At 35.6% G+C, this 26,512-nt stretch overlaps 1 protein-coding gene across 2 annotated transcripts in view; it reads left to right on the top strand.

Moving 5' to 3' along the window:
• The window catches only part of PDZRN4 (PDZ domain containing ring finger 4), a 320,925-nt gene that overhangs the window by 198,058 nt on the left and 96,355 nt on the right, over window positions 1–26,512 (top strand). Inside the window, exon 1 of one of the 2 annotated variants that reach the window (XM_036236612.1) lies at window positions 880–1,706. The exons of the other annotated variant lie outside the window; for it this stretch is intronic. Coding sequence (XP_036092505.1) covers window positions 1,638–1,706 — 69 coding nt within the window. The 5' untranslated portion in view covers window positions 880–1,637. Of the gene's footprint in view, window positions 1–879; window positions 1,707–26,512 lie in introns of those variants that run through there. 2 annotated transcript variants of the gene reach the window in all.

The following is a 26,512-nucleotide window of genomic DNA, read 5'->3' as shown; positions in this document are numbered from 1 at the left end:
CAAAGCCAATTTGTTAACAATTAGTACTCATTAGAATCATTTCCTGTTATCGATTCTAAACATTTGACAAAGCACTTTTAGGAAATTGGACCCCCAAAAGTAGCTATGTGTAAGTGTTGAGCAATTAAAAATCTTCAAGATCCAATGTAATTCCTAACCGGAGTCATCAGTTTCCAAGTAATTATTTTTGCTTTGGAACCCACCTGCTATCCTGTCCAGTTTAAAGATGTGCTGGAACAAGGACATACTTCTTAATTAGCAGAGGTTGTGGATAAGTCAGTAAAGGAACAAAAGGAATTTTCTTTCATTATCTGCTTTAGGTGTTTGTAATATATCTTTAAGAGACAAAAATTGCCAGCTCAATACAACACAGTACGATATATGTGTTTGTGAGAGTGTGAAATTAAATACATTACTTCTGTTATCTAAACATCTAAGCTTAATTTTTAAGTCCGTGTTCACCTTTGTACCTCATGAACTGTAGATATAGAAGTATAAATGGAGTTATTGTGCATTACGTTAGAATTTAAATATTGCCAAAGTCAGCTTTCTGAAATATTATATATGACTTTAATAAAATTAGCATAAATACTATATGCATTTGAAATTTTTCTCAGGAAAGGCATTGTATTTATCTAATTTTTGAATATAGATGTGTATGCATTACAGTGCTGCAAATTCATATTCAATAGATATTCCCTTATTATCTAATTAAAATATTTATTACCTGTACAAGTATGATGTACTCATACCTGCTTAAATGTTAGACTAAGAAAATATGCCTTAGACTAAGAAAATATGCCTTATTTTCTTTCTAGGAAGTAATGGTCTTTACAAATGAAACTATTCAGTTATTTATTTATTTATTTATTTATTTATTTATTTTTGGGTCACAATTAAAACTCTGAATGACACCACCCATCTTCTGTTTCTGTCCATCACTCTCCAAATTTTTCTTTGCTTCTAATTATTTTATTAATTTAAATAATTGCTCCTATTCATCTTCCCCTATCCTTAATAATGCTGAAAATTTTTCCTCTAATTGTTGCAGAACATGTAGATAGGAACTAAATATATTTGTTTCTGAATTTCTTATTCCCACATTAAAAGCTTATATCAGTGGAGAAATTAAGTGTATGTTCTTTTTGAAATGCCCTATGCTCAACCCCTTTATCCTTAATAAACAGAGATGCTATTGACACAAGTGAATTTTGTTTAACCACACTACATTTGCTTCTTAATTAGTGAATATTCATCTGTCATCAGCAGCAGCTATGACACCCCTCCCTGCTAACATGTTCTGTCATAAATAATCAATGAGGCACTATTAATATTCATGAGCTGGAATCTGTGTAGTCATGTGCACTGATGCAGAGACAGGGGGAGTGTTGCCATGAACTGACTGGAAACTCTGTGTGTGTATCCGTGAGTGCAAGATACTTAGGGAAAGCGAAGAAGAGCATGCTGCTACACACCACCCTGGCTTGTGCTTCCAGCTAACAGCGGTTTGTCTGTTTCTGGACTGAAGTGACTGATGAAAAACAGTAGTCAAGTCTGGAGGGTGATTCCCTTTCAGTTCACTTGCCTTTCAGTTCTGGGGAAATTAGAAGATTTGCTCTCTCTCTCTGCTTCTTAGAATGGGCTGCAATTTGTGCACTTTTCAGAAAAGAGAGGAACACTACAAACTGCTGTATGAAGTTTCCCAGGTGAGTGCAGGGTCTGATACCTAAGCAGCTAAACAGCCAGGCTTTGTGTTTGTCTAAAAGATGGTAAATGAATTGTGGCTAGCCTTATTTTTTCTTTCAGTAGATTTCAGAATTGAGGACAGACTTGCTGGTTGGGGGCTTTTTATTTTGGTTTTGGGTGGCAGTTTTCAGCTTCCTTGCCACTCCCCCTTCAGATGACTTCCTGTGGGATTCTTTTTAACATTTTTTGTATCTACTGCCAAGATGTCAGTCAAGTAAAAAGAGTAACACTGAGATCCATGTCTGTCATATTTTGAGACACCTCTTTCATTTTGGAATAGTGTTGACATTTGAAAATCAAATGTATCATTGTCTGCATGAATATTGGGATTTAATAGGTCTGTGATCTCAGTTATTTTTAATAGACAGGAAAAGTTTCTTGCCAGATCTTATTAGTCAGAGGAATTATTTGATTAATTAGGAATTTTTGCTTTGGTTTAAGAGGAAGACCCAGTATATTTGTATTATACGAGCAGAAAAAAAATATATGGTATGTCTTAGCTTAAAAAGGAGATGAAGGAATTTTCTTATCACTTGTTCTTGGATCTTTTTTGTAATTTTTTGCCTGTTTAGTACTAGAAATTAATTTCAAGAGCCTGTTACAGTATTTGTGTGTGTCCTAGGAAAAAGTGTGTAAATTCAGATGTCTATCTATATATATCTGAGGGCTTTTCAGAATAAAAATAAGAAAACTATATCCCTAGCCTTCATAGTTTTCATAGAATTTTATTTATTCACCATTTGATTTAGGCAGGTTTTCCTGAAGTGTATGCTCAAGTCCAAATTTCTGGTTTGTCAAAATAAAGTGTATTTCTCCATTCTTCCAGTTTGTCCAGTTGTGGCACACTACTACTTTTGTGTTTAAACAACATTGCTGATGAAAGACAATGTTTGGGATGTTGGTGGTCTGTGGGCACAGCAGCAGCCAAATGCCCACTGCCTACTGGTTCCCTCAAATTTCCCCCTAACATGATTCATTTCACAGTGGGCTAATTACAAAGTGGATTTGCTACACATGAAACAGCCTCCTCAGTTGCAATGTTAATGCACATTTTCATGGTAATGTGATCAGAGGCTCATTAGCCAGTTTCCAAAATGATGCTCTGCATTAATTAAATATAAAAATGACTCCTTTATCACCATAGAGAGGAAAAAGAAGATTAACATTGTTAATTACACCAGGGGCAATACCTTTTCCTTAATTTTTTTTTGCTACAAACTTTCAAGGATAGGTTAAAATAATATTCACCTCATAGATAAGCTCTCATCTACTTTGACTCATGAAAACAGTCTCTAGGTGGAACACTTTCCTTTAGTTTGGTTTGTTGGAGTTTGAGTTCTAGTATTGTTTTTCTTTGGGTGGTAGGGGAACAGAGGAGTGGATTATTCAATCTATTTTTTCCCTGAATTACTAAATTGATATAAAAGTGTAATATGGAGGAAGTGGTGGGTGGCATCCTCCCTGATTATGCTGTTTATATTCTACTAAGCAATCAAGCAGGATTACTGCATCCAGAAAGGACCACTGTATTTGTTAAGGAGCAGGAGCCTTTGTTGTGGATTTTTAAAATGCTTGCCTGTGAGTTTTGGCTTTAAGTGCTTCCTAAATCTTGAGAAAATAGATAAGCCATACTCTTTATTGCCTCCACCTGTACTCCTCCATATATTTATTTTATTTCCTCTACTCCTGAGATGCAGTACTTATGATCTTTAATAAAGGGAGTGAAAAATGAAGTATTAGCTTCCATTTAACTGGCTTTTATTAGATAAGTTAAAACCCCAGCTTAAAGGTCTTGCATGTCTTTTCCAAGGGGAGCCCTCCTACAGTTTGTCCCCAGCTTTGCGTTCTATTTTATTGAGTTAATGGAATAGATAAGATATCAAAGGAAACTAGTGATAGGCTCATATAATACACTGGAGCCCCGCGTGGTGCTGCAAACTAGTTTCTATTTTTATTTGGAGAAGCAGCTCAGAGCACACATGAAAGTGAGCATGTTCTTAGCCAGGTGTTCGCAAGGACACGTAGCTGCCCCCATTAGAGAGGATACTATTTACAAAAGTGACTTGAGATTGGAAGCCTGAGTATTTCTGGCTGGTATATTAAAATGAATTAGCTCACACAAACATTAACACTTGATTGTCCAAATCATATTTATATATAGACTTGTAATTTTTCAGATCACCTGCCCTTTTGTTTCTTTTGTTATTATTTCTTAAAAGCCAAGACAAATTAAAGTTTACCAGGGGATATGATGATTTAAGATTAGCAGTGAATATTAAAAACATAACCAAGAGTAAAGTATTTATTGAGCTTTTTCATATTTTCTTTCTAGATTTAGCAATCTGATAATGTAGGCCAAGTAGAATACAGTTTCAGGTTTATAACTGCAGTAAACAAAAGCAAATGTGCTCACTTTGGAGTACGGTGGAGCAATCAGAATGATGTGCTGAGGTGTGAAATGAGGTCAAGTTTATATTTTGTTGCTATTTTTTGCTCCTGTAGAGGAGCTAAGACTTTCAATTGGCAGAAGAGAGGAAATGTTGCCTCAAAAAAATTATTTTTTCAGCTGGTGTTGGGCCAATCAGGCTCCAGTATAAACACAGATGCGAGAATCTAGGGTCTGGGGCTGGATCTAGCAACCTTAACACTAAGCAGTTTCCATACATCTTTCTGCATCTATTAACTTTCATATGTGCCAGGGACACAATTGTTATCTGCAGTGATTTATTTTATTCAAAGTAGGTTATTTATTAACCTCTTAAGAATTAATAAATGGGTAATTTGAACAATGCCTTTCTGTTGACATGAACTGAATTGCCTGTTTCCTATTAATCTGATTAAATAGCCAATTGTACTAAGAGAGCTACAGTAGCTCGCAAGGCATTTCTGACCTGGTAACAGATTTATTTCTGTGAGATTACATGATAATATCTAATCTATTGACTTCTTAGTTTAATTTATCATACATAAATCAAATGTAAACTTTTTGATTGATTAAATAATGGAAATGATCAATGGGGTGTTCTTTGGTGTTGAATAAATAATGTACCCAAAATGTAGGCAAATATTTAAGAGTTCATACTGTTAACATAAAACTGTTTACAAGAGTTACTTAAAATCCCATATTGTGATATGCAAGATTCTTCTCTTAGTTAGAATAGTGCTAGCTCTCCAGGCAATGTCACCAATGTGACCACTATCTTCTTGTAAGTGGAGACTGTTGCAGGACTCAGAGTTGATTTATTCATTTGACTGGTTTGATTCAGCCCAAAGGTCTCCCCACAATCTGCTCCTATGCATTAGTTACATAAATTGAAAGAGAAACTGCTTTGAAAGTAATAATCACAATATTGACAGCAGCTAGCAGTGAGAACTTACAGTATTCTAGGTGCTGCACTAAGTACTCTTTCCCTAAGCATTCTCTTATTTAATCCTCATAAGAGCCCAATGAGGAGTTATAGGATAGCATCCCATAATTTCTAAATATGTTAAAGGCACCATCATTCTACAAGTTTCTTGAATCTCATGTAATCTTCCTTCTCTAGTTACCATCCCATAGCTTTCAGAAATTTATTTTATCACGTACGATGTAAACCCAAGTCACATCTTAACCTCTTTTCCCAAACATCATCCTTTCTTCACATTCCTTAATGCTAGAGAAGGTCTCACCTGTCCTTCTTCCTATCAATAAAACACAGAAACAGACTTTAAATAGACACTTCTGTCCTCTTCATCCACACAGTTACCTTCTGCTTATTGTACTTCTTCACATTCTCCAGCATCAAATCCTGCCCTCCCTATGAGCATAATTTCTTTTAGTAACACTCCCTGATATTATAGTAAAAACTTTCCCACATAGAATTCACCAGTGTGCCCTTTTACCCTGATTATTGTTGCTGGAATAATATTTCTAGAAAGTATCCAATGGCTGCCAATTACTATAAAATAAAGTGAAACTTCCAATTCTAGTATATTTAAGGACCTCCTGAGCCGATCCTAGGTTCTTTTTCAGCTTTCTCTTTCACCAATCTTCTTCTAATACAGTTTATAATTCTTCTGGACCCGTCCTTTTGCTTTTCTCTGTAAGTTTGCCTCCCAGCTTGGACCCTTGTAACTTAGTTCTTTTTGTCCAGCTTCTGTAGAATGCCCTCCTTATCTATGTCCACCACTGTCTATTTTCTTTCATTACTAGCTATATAAATCCTACGTCTTTGACTCAAATATCTCCTCAGACAGAGAGCTTTTGGCAATTATCGATTTTAAAAAATTGATCTCTCCCGCCTTGGAACTCTCATAGCATTTTGTACACAATTTTTAGAGTTCTTTTTTCATGTTCATCTGTCTGGTATTATAGTCAATTGTGTGTGACTGAATTGTGAGCTCCTTGAAGGCAGGTCAGGTGATTGATTGTCTTTCAACCCCCACTCTGCCAGCAGACAGGAAGTCTTGCATGTCCACAGCCTGTTTAGAGTAAACTCTCTCACTCATAGCTTCTGGTAAAGGACCATATCCATCTGCTGTCCTCTCTACCCATACCTAAAAGCTGATTACACTAGGAACAGACACCTGATGCATAAAGTTGAGGGTTCAATGAAATGTCTTTCAGTCTCAGAAATTTGTATTGGGAAACAGACCATTAGTAAGGGGATTAGGAAGCAAAGGAATGCAAAAAGAGAGAGAGTAATCTTTAAATATATTGGGGAACTTGGGGTTCTGTGGTTTACCAAATCTAGGATGATTATATCTGCTAACAATATCAGAGACACTTGAGAAATAAATCACATAGGTTATGAGAAAAAGACATCAAGAATAAATAACAGATCTTCAGAGTGGCCTCATTTTCTTAGTTCTAGTACATTCCTATAAATCTCCATTTATTTTGATTTTACTTAAATGAAGTCTGTTCCTTACGATCATAAAAACAAATGACACATGACCTTATCTTGCTTCTTTCAACCACCCAGCAGGTGCCTTAAATTCTAGACATGTAGTTTAGTTCAATAAACTTTCAGTAAGCTCCAATTGCCCAGTAAGTGCCAAGTTCTGATCTTTACTAAGGGAAATGCAAAGACAAATTTGACAGTCCTTGCTTTTGAAAAATGTGCACTCTGGCAGCATAAGAGAGATATACGCAGAGAATTTTCATATAATGTTGATAAGTGAAGCATTGAGTCAACAGAGATGTTCACAGACCTCCATCTATAGCAGTACAAAGATACTCAGCCTGATAGGGGTTTGAGGAGTGGGAGAAGAAAGGGAGATGAAAACAAAAAGATGGAAAAGTAAAGAAGTCCATTGAACTGGCAAACAGGTAATAGGTGTGAATGGACTTGGAGTATGGGAACTACAAGAGATAAATGTTTCTAAAAGCTAAAGTGAGAGGCAGGCTCCCATGACATGACCTGAGAGATGGACAATACCAGACCCTGGAGAGTCTCCCATCCATTTTCTGGTTGGCTGGTTGGCTGGTTGGTTGGTTGGTTTTAAAGAGGGAGAGATCACTCTGATAATAATTGAGAGTGTGATGGACTTGGTTGTTGTTTGTAGCTGGACTTTGGGCTCGAGTTGGAATGGTGTACTACACCAGAACTGCAACAAGGGAGATCAATTGGTGGTTGTTACAGAGGCTAAGTTAATGATAGAAAGAATATAATAGAGGGAACAGAATTAAGACTTATGTGAAGGTAAATCCAATAGATTTCTGGCTTGTGAGATGGGAGGTGTAGTAAATTTATAGACAGAATAAAAGAAAGGAAGTGATTTCTAGGGAGGGAAGAAAAGGCTGTTGAGTTTACTTATGAGCAATCCAAGCAATGTTTGGCAAATAGTGAATGTTCAAAACAAAAACTTGTTGTATATATATTTTTCCAATGAAATCACCTAAAAAGATGTCAAAAGTAAGGAAATAAACTAGAAAGTGCAGAGAGATGTGGGCCAAGGACGTAATATTGAGGAATGGGCAAAGAAGAAAGAAGAAAGGAAGAAAAAGAGAAATTATTATAGAACGAGATGGAAAATGAGCTGTGGGAGAAGCCAAGAGGAGAGACTTTTAAAAAGAGGAGTGGGCCAAACATGGTCAAACACACTGCGTATGATAAGAACTGCAGTATCTTCGGATTCAAAAGATGTGATGTCCTCTTCAGCTGCTGAGCATACAGACAGTAAGGAACTTCACCTGTCAGCTTCTTTGGGGTCTGTCTTACATGCAGAGAGCACCCTCACCCAAGGTTCTTCCCCTCCAAGAAGGCCCATCTAATGACTGATGCACGTGTATAAGGGCCTGGCCTTGTTTGCAGGGAGACTCTGAAAGGCAGTGTCAGCTCTAGAGTTTTCTGCAACTGTCATTGGGTCTGCATCACAATGTGGTTCTCCTGCCAAATTCTGCTTTCTTCTTCTCCTTTTCACAAAGGAAATACTCTTTAGCAAACATCTTGCACACTCAATTCTATCTCAGAGGCTGGCTTCCTTGGAGAACCTACCCTTGATAGAGATTAGTGGTAACTATTACAGAGCATTTCAGTATAAAAATATGGACAAAATCCAGAAAGTGGTGTATTCAAAGAAGAGGTCCACTATGCTTTCTAGAATTTTCTCGAGATGCAACAGATTATCAAAAATGGAGTCACTGCTTGCATTGGAGTACAGATTTTATTAGCCCATTTTTAGGAGAATGTAAAATTATTTAAAACTGAGTTTTTTTAAAAAATAAAATTATTCTTACTTTTACTTTAAAAAATAAGATAAATTGATTTTACATTTGAGCCATGATGTTAAGATAGTGGTGATAATATAGCAATTAAAAAATAAAACATACATTTAGCTGGAATCATCCTTATCTAAGACTTTGGAGAAAAAAAACTCAATTGTTAGAGTTTTTGATATATAGGAAGCCTTTTGTAAAAACAAACATTTTAATTGTACATTAATTTATAGGTTTAATAAGTAAAATGCCTTTTCCTACTAGAAAGATCAGAAAATCACATCACATATTTTATTTAAATGTACACATTTAATTTATTTATATTTCATCACTTATTGAATTGGTCTAGACCCAGGAGAAAGTCAATCATTTCTAATTGCATATTTTTCTATTTCGATAAAACATTTTCACTGGTTTCATATTATACTCAAGGTAACATGTTGCTGAAAACTTAACTGATGCATATGCTGAGAAATTTGACTCTTCAACTCATCTGAATTTACTGGTTAAGTAGGCTAGTCTGATTATAAAATTCTTTAATTTCAATTTTTGTTGAAATTTTTTTCTAAAACACATGATATTTACATAATTACTTAACATGACCTTTATTATTCATTTATAATCACATTAGATAGTAACAAATGAGACGTATCTTCAGCAGTAATTTCTAAACTTCACAAGAGGAACTATTTCTAAAGATTAACTGATAAGTGAAAAATTCTTCCACAATAACCAATCACAGTCTAGTACATTCATTTTATATAAGTGGATTTTAACCTATTGAATTTTCACAAGTCATTTAATAGGTATACAATAAATTTTATTAAATAATCACAAAAATTAATCACTAGGTACTCAAATAGAGGCCCCTGGGTTGTGGTTCTATAAAGGATCCCTGCATTTGAAACGTTTATAATCCATGGGGGAAAGGAAGGTGAACGAGGTGCTCAGAACAGGATCTGCTTCACTCATTTAGTCTTTTGCAGACACTCTTTTCTCCCATTATCCATCCTAGGGCATGCACTATAAGAGTCTTAGGTGTTATTCTTAATAAATGTCGTCTTCTTTTGACACATGAGGATTTAGGTAACACTGAGAGCTAATTTTGTCTTCAAATTTAGAATTCTAGATAATGCAAGTGCAGCTGTGTTTTTCAGTTCTAACTGCAATATTTCCAAGTCATCAATATACCCTGTCCCATCTCCATCTCCCTTCCAGCTGTACTCATTTCTTCTTTCTTAATTCTATCACTCTCAATGTGGAATAACAGCTTTAAAAGGGTTATTATGAAGAGTTCATTGTTTCCTTCAACAAAAAGCTTAAAAGGTAGCAGCCCCATATTTTTCTGTGTTTCAACATATAACGTCTAATTGCTAATTTGTGCCATTCCGTAACAAGCTGTAAATCTTGCTTTATGGTTGTTTGGGTCCTGGTGAAGTATTCCCCCTCTCACTCCCACCCCCCTCATTTCTGCTTTATGTAGCTTTTTAGAAATACTGTAGGAATTTTTTTCTAGAAACATGCTCTCATCTCAGTGGAAATTAGATTTTTATGAACTAACCTCTGACTTCCAAGCCTCTTAAGGGTCTGTTTCAGGTACCTTTATTTATTTTCTTAAAAACTCTTTCAAGGGTATGTGAACAAAGAGAATTTCTAAAATATTTAATGTGTTCTTAAAAATAATAACTTCATAGATGAATGACCACTGTTGTAATTAATAATGCTCTCTTATAATTTAATCATGATAGAATTCAGGTATTAATATTTTTTTTAAATAAAAGAAAGTTTGGGAAAGAGTATTTCTCATCAAATAGCAATAAATAATTACTCTGTACCTACTTCGTCCTCATTACTGTGCTAAATAGCAACAGTGGATAAAAAAGAAGCATAAGCTAAGAAGCTGGTCTTCAAGGTATATCATCACAGAACAATTAGAGGACAAATGTGGACGTGTATGACCCTAGCACAGTAGACATTACAGAGAAAGGACATATCTATATAAGTAAGGATAGTCTAAGTGTCTGTGGAACAGCTTAACAGTTGTTCTTATTTGGAATGGCTTATGTTAAGAACCAAGGTTCAGTTTTTTGTTTTGTTTTTTGATTTTTGTTTTTGATTTCACATAGTCATTGTACACCCATTCAGTTGAAGGTAAATGTTTGGTGCCCAGGGTGTATTATTGTGAAAGCAAAATCACAGGAAGATGACTAACAGGACATATTTATGGGGAAATGGGAAGAATGGCCTGACTAAAACAGGATATGGGATGAGAGTAGTTGAATGTCTTGATCTACGTGTAAAAATGAATGGACTTGCTGCCATCGCCACAGCAGGGCACTGTACACCCGAAAGATGCAATCAAATAGAGTCTCTGAAATCAATTTAAACAATAGAATATGTGTAAATATTGTTTCTTGGTACTTTATTTATAAGAGCACAGCCATGCTGAGTTGACCCACAGTGGATAGATCTTGCCATGCACACCTTAAGTATTCTCCGTATTTCCTTAGTGACTCCTATTTATAATGTTTGAAGTTGGTTTTGCCTATTGCCTGTGCAGTTGTGAACCTTAGTGTTAAGACGACTAGTAAAAACGTTTTACTAGTTGGCACACAGGGTATTACTATTTGGTAAGGACAGGCTAAATACACAATGTGGTACATAGCAGAGGTACTGTGCATGAAAGAAAGAACAGAGGCTTTGGAATCAGGCAACTGCACCACTTATTTCCTCTATGACTGAGTTAGTTACTTAACTTCATTTAGCCTTTGTTTAATTGATTAATATCACTAAAGTGTTTTGTCAACGGTAAAATGAGATAACATATATAAAGGGCATAACACATTACAGGAATGCAATAAAGGGTAACTTTTGAGGTTACGATCCCATTTCAGTCTAACAAGTTATTACATTGTGAGATGGGTAATACTGTCCCTGTTTACAGATGAAAAAACTGAGGCACAAAGTAATTAAGTGACAAATTCATATTGTCAATAAGTTGAACATTTGGAATTCAAAACAGGATCTGCCTAGTGACAAAGCCCATGTTTATTTTATTGTAAGTATGAAATATCCCTCACACTTTGAGCTCTCTGTATTTATCTGCTTTACTGATCCAGAAATACCGAGTACCTGGCACATAGTAGGCACTCAATAAATATCTGATAAAGGAAGAAGAAAGAAGGAAGGAAAAATGGAAAGGAGAGAGGAAAAGAAGAAGGAAAGAAGGCAAATAATAGATGCTATTTAAATTTCTCTTCGGAAGGGTTTGCAGAGATGCCCTTTTTGACATAAGAAAGAGAAATAAGTCCTCTCCACTACCTTTTTCCTCGTCTATTTTAACTCCTTAAATCAAATTGTCTTACCTATGAGAGTCCATCAGTATGGGAAAGTGACTTGTCAATCCTACTTTTGAGAGCTTGAAAGCCTTTCTCCACTTTTTTATAAATCCATGCCTGAAAAGATCCTTCGCAATCTGCTATCTTCTCTTATGCTCTCCTAACATTCCACATTTTAGGCAAACCAAACTATAATTTTGCGTTTGATTTTTTTATATCTTTGCCTTTCAACACAGTGTCTCTTTTGCCTACTGTGCTTTTCCCACCCCCATATGTGTAAAAACACCAATCCCTTGTGACTCAGTTCAAAGTTTGCCATCCGAAAAGGCTTCTCTGAACCTCACAGAGTCAGTCACTCTTCCCGATGCTCCTGTTTCATGGTGCTTTACAATTTGAAATACAGCCAGACTTTTCTGTGTCGGTGTTTAGTTTTTCCTCATCTTTGCAGTTCTACCATATCATATAATGCCTGGCTCAAGACAGGTATTTAATATAGATCAAGTCAGGGGATAGGATTGGGAACATAGCCATAATTGCATCCATAAAAGAAACCTTATTTCATTATTCTCTTCAGTATTCACTGAGTTGTATTTGAAAACGGGATAACTCAAGACATTGAATAGTTTATATTTTCTTAATTTTGAAGATGTCATCTATTTTAAGATACTGCTAATTGTAAGGCTAATCATCAAATTTAAGAACAGCTGGGGCTGACAAGCTACCACCTTTAACATGCACATTGATTGCAAGCTGAATACCAATTTCAGAAACAAGAAGATATTGGGGAGAACTTATATCTTAGAATTGAGGGAAAATGGTCATTTCTCAAAAAAAAAAAACACTCTTGACCCTTCCTTCACATGTAAGACACTCCTATTCCCTGACTTCTGCTCCCAAGCCGTGGATTTTATTACCCCGATGAACCTGCATATCAGGTCTTTATCTCAAAATCCCCAGTCATGATAGATGATAGAATTTTCATTCCTCGACTGTCAAAATAAACCTGTTTCTTTTTTCTTTCTAAAATTTCCCCATTGTTCTTTGGCACACTAAATTGTAGCCTTCCTCAAAGCTTAGATTAGGAATCACCCTTCTCAGGAAATCTCAGAGTTTCTTAATTTAAGTAAGTCTCCTCTTTTCTTTTTCTAAGGTGCCCACTGCCTACCTCTGTCATAATATGTACCGAATCATATCATTTCTTACTTTACTTGCTTACAGTTTCCACTGGGCTATGCATCTCTGCAGGGCAAAAAATCCTGTCTTCAATCTAACCCAGTTCTCATATGGATGTTTCTTGAGTAAAGGATAAATGACTAAATAAATGCTAAATGAATTGTGTGCTCGGCAATATGATAAAGGTGACATAAAAGAATAAGGTGGGATCTCTGCATTCGAGGTGTTTACTGTCCAGCAGCCTTCAGTAAATGGCTTGTTCACGAATAACTACAATGCAAGGAGTGATATTCTATTGGGGGGAGGGAGGGACAGAGAGAAATAGAGGGGGGAAGAGAGAAAGGAACAAAGTTTTATGAGATGTCACACTGATGATTTGCTGTAGTATAGACAAAAGTTAAAATGAAGTATCTAAAATACAATGTTATTTATGCATGTATAAAGTAAAATAGTGCGCTGTGTGAGATTAAATGGATTATTGATTTAGTAACTAGTTTCTTCATTCGCTGTAAAATTGAAAAAGCTATTTTATATAAAAATGCCTTAATACATATCTCTTTTTGTTTTAGATGATTTATATCATTGAAATAGTGAATATGGCTAATTATTAAACTATTCATTTTATAGATTTTCCCCCTAAGCATAAAAAGAATTTAAGGTGATGTTTGTAAAACATACTGGAAAATGCCTGAATTTTCCCTGATGAAAATTCTCTGATGCTGCCTTTGGGTTTTATAATTACTTTAGCACTAAAATGAGAATTTCTACAACTGCAAATATACCAATTAAGATCATTTTAAACAAAGAGTAGCTTAAGAAAATCATTAAAATCATTTTTAAAACTTTAAGCTCTAACTAAAACCTAGTCCAAGTTAATATACTAAAAGTATATTTTTCAATAACTCGAAAGCATGTTTATTATTATTATTATTACTTGGAAAAGCTAGGATATTTTTTGAGCCATGGAGAAAATAATATGAGTAAAGATAATTATCCTCCTCATATACTCAATATCAGTGAAGGGTTTCAGGAAACTGTCTAACTTAATGGCCCACATATCACTTGAGATAGAAAACTCGAAGAGGGTAGAAGTTAAGTTTTTGAATTTCATTTTTTTATTAAAAATTATTGGGGTGACATTGACTAATAAAATCAAATAAGTTTTAAGTGTACAATTCAACGCTATATCACATATCTAGTACATTGTGTGTTTATCACCCGAAGTTAAATTTCCTTCTGTCACTGACTATTTGGCCCCCTTTATCTCTGTCTACCTCCAAAGTTCTTTTTAAGCAAAGATTTCTCAGTCCCATGAAAATTAGTCCTGAATTTTAACCTAAATGCCCAATATATTCCATGAAAACTTACAGCCTTATCCAGATTCTAGAGTTGTCTGAAGAGGAAGGGCAGGAAGGAGGATATTTTTACTATCTTGCTTATGGTGGACATTTTAAATACTATATATAAGGGTGATGTCTCTACCTCAGGGTGAATTGCTCAATCCTCAAGAATTGGTAAAACTTAAGTAATAATTTTTAAAATTTTTCAGAAGTGCACCAAATTATATTTAATGTAGTGAGTGAAATTGAGAGAAAGACAGTGACAGTATTCCATTTCACATAGTAATATTTCCCTGAGTGTGAAATTTAGACTCAAAAGTCTTAGAAAATATCTCCTCCTGAATTGGCACAGACTAAGTAGCTTAATTTAGTCTTTTCTATGTCCACCTTCTGAAATATCACCAATAAATACCAGTAACCTTAGCAAATATATAAAATTTGCATATTCATTTATATGATGTTCATATGCACAGTAGATTATTCACAGACATATTTAAGCAGAGTCTGTGACTGTCAATTCTTTTTCAAGTTTGTGGGTTCTATTCAGATACTATGTTTAAAAGTTGTTAAAGTTAAGTTAAAGATAATTTATAAAGACATGGTTTTATAAATCTTTTATATTATCATTTCATTCTCTGGAAATCAAAGTAACTAGGTCCTAGATTTCAAGAAAATGAAATTGTGGTTTTATAACTGATTAAACACAACAGTGATAAAAGTATTTAAAGCAAATAATATACATAAATAGCCACCCCAATAATTTCTATATGAGATCCCATTCATGAAATGATCTTGATGAATTATCATTTTCTAGTTGAATAATTGACACTTTATCAATTACCGTGACTGATGAACACGGCCCTCTGATGTCATTGAGAACACGCAGTAACAATCTTATCAGTGTGCTAATTACCACTTCCAGTGTTTTTCTTCTCTTCCTCCCACCATAAATACCTGATTCTCACCTTCTACAACAACTGAACATTATTTTAAAATTGGCCCCTCACTTTGAAGTTCCTTTGATAGCTTTGAAGTATGCACAGCCTTCTGGCCAGTATTACCTTTGTTTCATATATCACAGAAAATCTGAGAGAGGTAAAAACACTAATTTGAGATGTAAAATCTTCTGTTGGTATTTTTCAAATAGGTTTGGTTTTATTTTGTAATATCCTGTAATAAAGCATTTTTGAGGAGGTGTATAAGAGACAAGGTCCTGACAGGACCTTAGGGAAATATCTACTTAAGTTTTTATTAATATCATAGTATTCATAGATGGGAACCAATAGATGGTCATACAATACCTAATGTTGCCTTGAATCCCTCAAAAAGGAAACAGCAGGCCCAGCAGATGGTACCTTAGCCCTTGACTGTGTTAATACACTTTGATTCATTGTTGGATTCATAGGGTTATAAAGGCCACTAGAATCAAACTGCTGAAACCATTAAATGTAATGTTTAAATTTTTTTAAAGTTATATAAATACACCTTTTTTCTCTGTGTAAGTCTTAACAGTAATAGCATATTACATTATCAATCGTGAACCTGAATGTCCATAGTCATTTCATTTAGCCCATTGAAATTATCTTAATTTGCTGCAAAGAAAAATGAATGGCTCTTTGAAAATACATGCCATCATAGGTTGCATGGCCCTGGGAACAGGCGTTGAGACTGAGATTTTCGGATGAGATGCTTGGAGAGTTGCCTCAGGAATAACACCTGTGTGGGAGTGAAGACAGTAGGACGGGGCAGAGAAAAAGCAGAACTGTGATGCAGTCTCAACAGAGACCTCAGCCGATGACAGGGAGAGCTGCGAAGCTGCGATGGCCCTTCAGAACTGTTCTCAGGGGAGGCAAAGCAGCCAACCGTGTCTTTGCACTCCTGCATTGTCTAGCCTTAGGATGTAGTGGCCCATGAAGAGAGGGTTAGCTTTACACAAGACAACTCCCTTTGGCTGAGCACAGTTCCCAAAGCAGGACAGAGCTGAGAGGTGCAGTACCCAGTGCCTCCGGGGGCAGGGAGAGCAAGTGGCTCAGTCCCAAAGGGGATGTTGGTGCCCAGCAAGTATCTACTGCATACACCAATTCATCTTGTAAGATGTGGGCATAATTTCTAGGCTATAATAAAATTTCCCTCCTAAAGGAATTTTAATCACTTATAAGACAAGGTTAAGGTTAAAGTGTTCTTCTCCTCTTTATCCACTTTGTTGCTGGATTAAATCATTTTCTGGAAGTAAGAGTGTCATTGGAGCATATTTTGAAAATGTGACTTTGAAAGTCTGACCTGTGGACATGTGATAAATTGTGCCTTGAGATTGATTTTGCTGAGTGCTAATACCAAATCATATAACACGTACTTTCACTTACTAAATATTGCCCAGGCCATATTGTTGAACTCTGCACTGCCACGGTCACCTCATCAGGATGTTTTCTGTCATGTGACTGGTGGCTTCAAATGTACTCATCCATCTTCTTGTCCCATTACATGTTGTGTGACTGATGTTCTGCACCCATTAAAACTGATGGGAAAGAACAAAGAGAAGAAAAATGTGCCCTTCAATTGATTACTTCTCTGAAAGAGCAAATGAGAATTCTCTAGTACCAACAAGAGATTTAGAGTGCTGGGTTTTCCCCCCATTTATTAAGTGCTTTAATTAGCTAGATTTACTAAACGGAGTCTCCTACTTATAAGCATACATTATTTAGCCTGCTTTAAAATTCAACCTCCTGAATGAAATGTTTGATCTTTATAAGATGAATTTGATAGCTGTAACATTGTTTATAGTCAGGAGTTATTTTGGTGAATTCTCAATACCAGAACCAATTAGATCAGATGCTTTCCATGTCAGCTTTTTTTTTTTCCTTCTGATGAGCTATCATAATGGCTCATTTTATGTTCTCTGATGGCTGATAATTAAATTGACCGTTATTGTAAACTGAAGCCAAAACCATAGTGATTTTGGATTGCCCACTCTTCCTAGGTTTTTCTTGGATCTATCGAATGTTGTCTTTGTGTTCAACAAATTACAGAACAGCAAGATATTTCTGCACTGCTCACAAAACATTTGTTTAATTACAATATTTAATGCGTTATGGGGGGAAATCCTGCCCACTGGCAGTTACGAGGCTTTGGCCTCTGCACCTCATTTCTCCTCATATTCCTGTGTTTATTTAGAAGGAACAGTGTATATTTATTAAGAGACAGTAGAAAGTCATATTTTTTAAAAATAAAATTTACAAATGAAATAAGTTTGACCCAATAATATGAAATAACATTATTTTGGAGTTCCCCAGAGAAAATCTGACTACCCAGGGACCTACGGGGTAATTTACTTAGGATAATATAGTTCCTTAAAAGGGACAGGACAGTGAAAAAAAAAACACATTCTTCCATATGGACCTTGGTGACAAGGATGGCAGGAGCTCTCCTGGGATTTTGACCACAGGAGTACATCTGTGAACAGCTGTCACATTGGATGTAGCCTGAAAATGTTCTACATTTTCAGCAATATTAATGATCATTTACTATACAAATACCTTGACCAACTGTGGGACAAACAAAACTAATTAGACTGTAGTCAGGTTGTTTCATTTAGGTAGAAAAAAAATAATTCAACTAGTACTATACAAATTTCTATACAAATAGATATTTCTATTGATGGAAATACCCAATATCTGTGTTGTTGAATACAGTAGCCACTAGCCACATGTGTATATTTTAGTTAAAATGGGACTAGGCTAAGGGATTGAATTTATTTTACTTATTTTAGTTAAGTTAAATTTCAGTAGCCACATGTGGCTAGTGGCTACTATACCTGGTCTAGAAATTTTTAAGAAATCATATCCACTGCAATAGACTTTAAGGTCTTACAATTCAATTCTTATTCTATCCTAGCATTTAAAAAAAAAACTCTTTGTTGATTTTTTGGGAGGGTGGCATTTTGTTTAAATATGTAATGCTTTTTTAAAAACTGACAGAATATAAGTTCAAAAAAGCATAAAAAATATGAATCACATGAAATTGTCTCAGAGAGGAGTCTTAGAAATGAGAACACTAATAGAACCCCTATACATAACAGTTCAGTGAACATTCTTGGCATGAAAATTTCACAGAAAAAAAAAAAAACACTCTCACTATTTTATGACTTAGAGATCTTGAAAGCTTGAAACCTGATTCATTGTATTTTAGCAGTAGGAGTAAAGAATAAATTTATTTTAATCCACATACAAAAGAATTGCTTTTCTAGACCTCAAAAAAGTGTCATCGACTGGAGCATTTTGAGAAAAGCAGTTTCCTTTTCAACAGTAACAGCAAAAATAAATAAAATAATAAAATGACAATATTAATAAAAGTATAATTATGGAAGCAGTATGTACTGAACCTCCTTTTCTACTCTTTCCCGATCTTAGGATTCTGCCCATAAATCATGTACCTTAATTTTAGGAATAGTTATGAAGTACCATTTCCTCAAAGCTCTTATTAGTCTATTTTGGCTCTAATGATACTTTCTATTTATGTATTAATTTATATATACTCAGTGTCTACCCCAAGATATGTGCAATTCAGACTCATCATTCAATAGTCAACTCATTGCCTTTGAATAGAAATTTGCTTGTTTTCCCTGGTAGGAGTATCATGGCCATCCTAATTTGTAAGTCATCCCCTACTTACCTGTGTTCCTCATCCTGTTCTGGTCATCACATCTAAACTGTCAAATTCTGAGATTCCTCCTCTATAATATTTCTTTGATTTCCACCCTTCCTTTCCTTTACTACCAATCTTCTGGAATTAATGAATCTACATTTTCTCTCCAATCCTATCTTGTTGCTTCTGGTCTCTAAGCATCAAGCCATCTTCCACCCTCCTGCCAGTACATTGTCTTTTTAACTTCTTCACTCAAAACTCTTTAGTGACAGATTTCTCACTATATTTAAGACAAAACTCAGTTCTACAAGTTACACCTAGCTCAGAGAAGAACTGAATCCTAAAAGACTTCCATAATCAATTTCTCTCTTCTCTATAATGGCTATTTCTTTTCAGGATATCAGCAGAACATATAAAGGAATTAATGGCAGTTTGTTACTTCAGAGACTGCAAAACATTTTTAATGCCCTACCTCATATCTAAGTTTCTCAGATCTGAGTAGAGCAGACAGGATTGTTTTCCTATTCTATAAAGAAGGAAACCAGCAGACATTAAAAAGGTGAGAGAATAAGCCAAGGTTACACAGCCAGTAAGTGACCAATTTCTGGCTTCTTTCCATATTAATATGATAAAGGTTTCAATAAAAACAATAATATCACCAGTGCCTAAAATACTACCTGGCATATAATAAGTGTTTAAAAAAAAAAAGAAGTAAAAGTTGATTGATTGAATGAATGAATTAATGAATGAATGAAAGTGCATCATAGAGGGCCTTTTGAATATGCTGACTGGTGTTTAAACTGGGTTAATTAGACAATAAGCAGTCACAGAGGTATGCAAGTAAATTGGAGAGAATGATTAGGAAGTGAAACAGAAGTGAGGAGATACAAGCTCCATACAGTGTGGCAGTGGGACACAAGATAAAAAGGGAAGAGTGAGAGATATTTTCAAGAAAAAGTTAAGAATTATAACTTTTTGACACAAATTGAATGTGAAGGCAAAAAGGAAAACAAAGCAAGACATCTAGCCATGGTATGTGTCCCAGAGTGGTACCCATACCAGAAAAAGATGAGCCTAGAGGACAAGGTGTTTTCCTTGAATGCAGATGAGGCTTTATGTGTTCTATACCCTTTGGTATCTGATTCAACTGTATATTGCTTCATACTCTTCCCAGGATCCAGGTCTAATTATTCACATGTGAAATGTTGCTTTCCTCTATCTTTTCTTATTGTTCCCATAGTAGGCAGAGGTAGACCCACCAAGAAGTGTGGAAATTGATTAATTTGAATGTGCCATAAACACTCTTCTATTGAATTGTGCTGTATCCTTTATGAAAGTTTAACTAAGGCACACATTGTATGACCAAAAACATAATTTTCCACAAAAATGCCTCCATTGTTTTCCAAATACATTTTGCTATGGATGCTTTTTAAGTAGAATAGAAGTATAGTGAATAGCACAAACTAACTTTTTTGTAGAGGAAAAATTGCTTAAATTTTAAAGATGATTTTTTTCAAATTTTCTGGGAATACTAAAACATTTAAACTTTCTCAAGCTTTATAACAAACTTTCAACTCATGAAGAATAATCTCCTTCTCTCCTCTTTTTTAGCTAGAGTCGAATGAAATGGCTAGATTATCATACCCATTTGAGTAGTGTAGTTATAACTACAATTTCTAAGGAACCCAAGTTTTCTATAATGTTCATTTTCATTGTACCAATATCAGAAACAAGCCATTTGTTTTAAATTAAGTTACATTAACTTAATTTGCAAGTTTGAAGTATAGCTCGTAAATACTTGAAAAAGATTAGTGACTTTTTGGTAATATGAATAGTAAATTAACCCAGCAGTTGACAGTGACCAAATAAATTCAACACAGATTTTAAGTGCATTCTATGTGCAAAGCTACCAGTGTAGTGGTGCTCTAGAGATGACTAAGATAAGACATGGACCAGAGGGTTAACATTCTCAGGAAAAGTCATTCAAATGAGACAAAATGCAACTGACAACCAGGAAAAGGGAGGGAATTGTAGCTAATGGAGCAACAAAAAAAGAAAAAGCTTATGAAGAACATGTGATTTGAGTTGATTCTGGAACATTGAACAACCAGATGGGGCTATAACATTCTAGTGAAAGTGCAGAGTCAGAGTTTGGGGAATCTAACGTGTGCTGAAGGTGAGAGGAGTAAGCGACCAACAAGTAAGACAGGAGTAGATCGTGGCAACTTTTTGTGTGCCGTGATGAGGAGGGCAGGTTTTAATATGTGGTTGAAAGCCTTCAGACGTTTTTGTTTCTCGGGGTAACAAAATCAGATCTACGTGTGCCTAAAATGAGGGAAAATTACTCATAGCAAGATAGGTGTAATTTTCACACTCGTTTTCAGGAGTAGAACCTTTATTTTTTTCCAAATGAAATAAAAAAAAAAAACTTTGATATGTAAAACAGTCACCTGACTGTATCTGAGGAGTTTTGAAGGGTAGACTGAGCACTGTGCGCCCCAAGGTGGTGGCCCCTGAGGCTCCTACAGGTGGACTTCTGAGGAAGATAAGTGAGGGAGACCAGAGGTTAGCAGGAAAGTCAAAATAAATGAGAATAGGGGCTGGGGCAGGCTTGGAGAGGGTGGCTGTGAGAAGGGTCCAGGCCAGAGCATCATGACTTGGTGACTGGTTCCAATGGAGGGACTTCGGGGAGAGAAAGGAGGCAGAGAATTTACTGATGGGTCAGATTGGGGCATTTGGGAGGAGAGCAGTGGCACAAGATAGGAAATACAGGAGATAGAAGAACTAACAGGTCTTGAGAAATAGATTATGAACTAAGTGTGGGACCTGAGTTCAAAAGTGTTGTAGAACAATGGGTATTAAAAATGCAGACAAATATTGGCAGCTTTGCTCAGTGATTTGAATGTGTAACTATCTGAATGCCCGAAATCATGTTGGCATAGTCCAGGTTTAAGTTGATTTGTTTGTATTTATTACTTTTCTTTCCTTAGTATATCCTGAAGCTTCGTTAATGTGATCTTTTACACCAACATTTCAAAACAACTTGAGAAAGTACTAGAGGAGAGTCTTGACACCTGGCATATGATCCAGGCTGATGTAACAAATTTTAAAATGTATTTTCATGGGCAAATTAACAATGTGCAGCTTAGAGAGTAGCTGAAACTCCATATGTCTCTTTTGGCCAACATAGTAGTGCAGCTTGAGGAAATATAAATGAACATTCAATAATTGGAATCATGCCTTTGTCTAGAATCTGGGCCATATTTAAGCCTTCCTACATACTACGACCTTTCAATTAACTATTATCAGATTTAAGTATAGAAGTGTTTAGCTGGTACTGGATTTTTCACCCTGTCTATGGCTGAATCAGATTCCATAGCTAAAGAGATGCAACACTTTTAATAGCCTTTATGAATAGACTTATGCACCCCAAGATTCTGTTATTTCAGGAAGCTGTTGTGAACAATAAGTCTCTACATTGTGAATGCTTACTAAATACTATAAATCATTTTACCTTGCAATAAACATCAATTAAATGTACTGCACGTGACAGTCCATGGAACAGATTGATTCTGTAGAGAGCACAGCCCTGTGTCACCTGCAATCAGGAGTGTAGGAAAAGAATACCCATTAAATTAACATTAGCTTAAGAAAAATGAAAACTTCTGAAACAATTACAGTTTTACTGTTTTGACTGAAGGAGGAAAAAATGACCTTTGTTCCATAAGATGTGACTTGAACAGTGCTATTCTGCATGAAATTGAGAAATTGCCAACGTTCCCAACCTGACGGATAGTGTGCGTGAGATCTTAGTTCTGCTTCATTAGGCTCTGTGAATGAGTGGTAAATTTTCCCTATTTATACATTTTCTGTCAGAAGATCATAAACATAGCCTTCCTAGCACATGTTTCTCCTGCTGCCTTTTTATTTATATATTGGTTGTGGCTTTGACAAATAATTTTTTCCTTGAATGAATAAATATTCTCCTTTTCAAATATTTAGGAATAGATAAAAGTGTACACTTGCTACTTTTTTATATGTTTTACATTAAATATGTAGTTTTAAAGGTTGTAATTTTCCAATTTGAACGAAAATAAGCTTATATTTAACTGGTTTCAAACTTCCTAATGCACAAATGTTAACACGCTAGAAATGAAGCTTAATAGACAGGCATTTTTTAAATGAAGCTTTTTAAAATTCAGTTTGAACAAAGGAAGTCTGGAGAAAGTGAATTGCTCACAGATGAATTCACTTGGAAGTATGCTGAGAAAAAAAATTAGAGCAAACTGTACTAGTGTTCTTAGAGCCTTCCTGAATATGTTTTTTGAAATATTCAAATGTGTCTTAAAAACTGTATTATATTTTGCATGTAACATGTTATTAATAATTGCAGAAAAAGTACTTAATGTTCACAAACTGTCTGTGTGTGTGTGTGTGTGTGTGTGAATACACACGTGCATATGTACAGGAAAGGAGGGAAGTATTATCCTGTAACTACACTGTACTCTCATGCATCCTGCTGTGCTTTCTTGAGGGGGAAAGAAAAGAATAAAGTTCTGTCTTGTTGTAAAATGCACATATAACCCTAGATGAACAGGTTCATGGAAATTTGTCTGTCTGTCATGACTATTCACCTTCATGTTGCCCGACTGAGCAACAATTATTTGGATTGCAAGGATTCATGGGAGTTCCAAATTCTTCAGTTGAGTTCTTTGTCTTCAGGGGGATCTCTACTACTTCTGTTGCTGTCTTCTCAGGCACAGCTGTATAGAATTTCCTCTACACTGGATGATGCTCTGCAGAGTTTCCTATATATTAAGTGGGGACTTTGGGCCTTGGCCTTTGGAGAAACCCTATTCATTCGAATAGTGCTTCAGGGAGACATTTTAGCCAGTCAACCAAACGACAAGCACAAAAGCGAAAGCAACCATTGAGCAACATGGGCACAGCTCCCCTAAAGAAATGAGAAAGGAGGCTCCCTGAAAACCACACCTCCTCATGTTATTCCCAAGCGATAGCTTTCCTCTGCAAACATTTAATATTGACATATATTAGCCAGATTTTACGCATGTAAAAATATTGGGGAATGAAATCGTGTGGTCCTTCCCTCATTTTCTTGCCTTTAAAAAGTCTACCTCACCTTCAAGACCCGGTTTATATGCCACCAGCTTCATAATGTCTTCTCAGAGCCCTAACTAGAATAGATTCTCCTCAAAAAATCTATAAATTCTCTGTGCCTCTCTTATTGAACTCTTAACAGGTGCTTTGTATTTTAATTGTGTGCATGTCTATCTCTGTCCTCTAGAGCAGGACCTGTCTCTTTCATATTTTCTTTACACCCCCACCTCACCCCAAATCCCATAGAAGAGTGTTTTCCCCAAAGTAGGTGTTCAGTAAAATGCCATTCATGTTCACATTAAATATTAACCTGACATATACACCCAAAGGTTAGACTTTGATAATAGCACTGGTTACATTCACCCTTATATGACTATACAATGTCTGTCTTTTCTACCAACCAGCCTAGGTAGTCTTCTAAACCTGATTTTCAAATTTATTCAGGATTAAATACAAGTAAATTAACTTCTATACTGAAAGGTCCTTGAGGGAAATATTCACTTCATATATCATTTTCGAATTCCACAGAGTTGCTTAATACAGGGCTTTTAATAAAATAGATAGTCAGTGTTTATGGAACTAAATTGTTAAGTCAGGAATACCTATAAAACTCATATGGAGTCTCTTGACTGCTGAGCATGCATTTCTTATGTATATTTCTCATAGAAAGTTAATGTACCAGGAAGACTTCATTAAGTTTTCATTATGCTTTAACTCTAAAAAGGTATCGACATGGTTTAAAAGTCATTGATCATTAGTCACAAGATGCTGCTAATCTCCCTACCTGAGTAAAACAAATGAAGCTATCCAGGTAAAAAATTGATCATCACTTAGTCATTGCTTCAGAAGAATTCCTAAACTGTACTTAAGGATATACGCACAATGACCTCTGCCTGGATTCCAAGATCTTTTCTCACTAACCTATGAGAAAAAGGCAGAAATATTTATTTTTAAGCTCTACCAAATCAAATAAAAAAATAAGTGATTTTTTTTTGGGGGGGGGGGGGCTAGTTCTTTGCAACAGAAAAAATATATAACCAAAAAATTGATATACACAATTATTTGTCAGTAATTTTGTCAAATTTTTTAGAAAATGGTTTTATAAAATAAGAAAACACAAGAATCGCAATAATTCAACAGTGATATTGACAAGAACAATTGGCACAATGTAAAAGGACTTGGGGTCTGTCCACTGCCAGACCCTGGGCACAGCCCAATGATTTCAAGGCCAAAGTCTGGGTCATGTACCCTGAGATCACTTCTAGCATTAATAGGCATAGACTATGATTCCTTACCACTCCAGCGCCAAATACATATTCTTCAGGCATATATAACTATATCATTCCCTTACTCAAAAATCTTTAGTAGCTCCCAATTGTCTATAAAATTACAAAACCAGGTATGATTAGCAAGTATTATAAGATCTCTCTTAAGCCATATTGCCTAATTCCCCCAAATATACAAATGCCAAACTTGGCAACTAGCTGACTTAGGACTTTATTTTATACTTTATCCATTCCATATCCCTGCTGGAAACATTTTTTTTCCACCTCAGAGATGCCTCCCCAGCTCCGAATCCTGAGTCCCTCGACTATACTTTCTCAAGTCCACATACTCCTCGTTTATAATGAAGTTCTTGACACTCTGACTTATATTAGAGTTATTCAGATTTGGGCGATATATCTTTATATTATAATCTCCTTGACAGAAGAAGCCCTATCTTGAACTCTTCGTTCCTTCCACAATATCTAGCACAATGAAAGAGTATGGCAGTGGGATGAAGAAAGGGGAAGAATAGGAGTTATGTTAAAGAAGAACTGTCAGAACCACATAATCTTTAAATGAACAAGCAAGAAACCACAGCACCTTGCAGGCCCAGTACACACAACAGATGTATAGAACCAAAGAATTGGAATATTATATGATGATCTCCACAGTTATATCCAAAATGCGAATCCTTCAATAAATTAGATAGTAGGATGTACTGGGATATATTTAAGTTAAAACAGAAATTATAGTTTATTCACTCCCATTTGGCATTGAAGTAAATTTTTGTTCCCTATTTCTGTCAAATTGATCATCAGAAAGCATGTGGAAGACAGTGAGCTTTCCCTCCAGTAGTTAAAGATCTTGAGTCAGTAAGATATAAATTAGCCCTTTCCACCTACCAGGAGGCTTCACTCTGGTCAAACATAAGGGGGATCCTGGAAGCTCAGCTAACCAGAGAAGCACCACAACCCTGGGGCACAGAGCATGGCCAGGGCTCTCATGGCTTCCAAAGTGCATCTCTTACTAGGATTGGATTTGCTTCTTTAAGGACACCATGAGAACAGAATTAGATTAGTTCCAGAAGTTCTGCCCTCCACACTCCATAACACCAACCATGTTCAACTAGAATAGTCAAGCCGTCACGTGCCAGCAGTCTTGAATGAACACAGGAGCAAAACACATTTAAC

This window comes from Rousettus aegyptiacus, unplaced genomic scaffold, assembly GCF_014176215.1.
Source record: "Rousettus aegyptiacus isolate mRouAeg1 unplaced genomic scaffold, mRouAeg1.p scaffold_m13_p_2, whole genome shotgun sequence".
In the NCBI taxonomy this organism is placed as follows: Eukaryota; Metazoa; Chordata; class Mammalia; order Chiroptera; family Pteropodidae; genus Rousettus; species Rousettus aegyptiacus.
The sequence above is the reverse complement of the archived record's forward strand: the minus strand, read 5'-3'. Positions and strand labels throughout refer to the sequence as shown.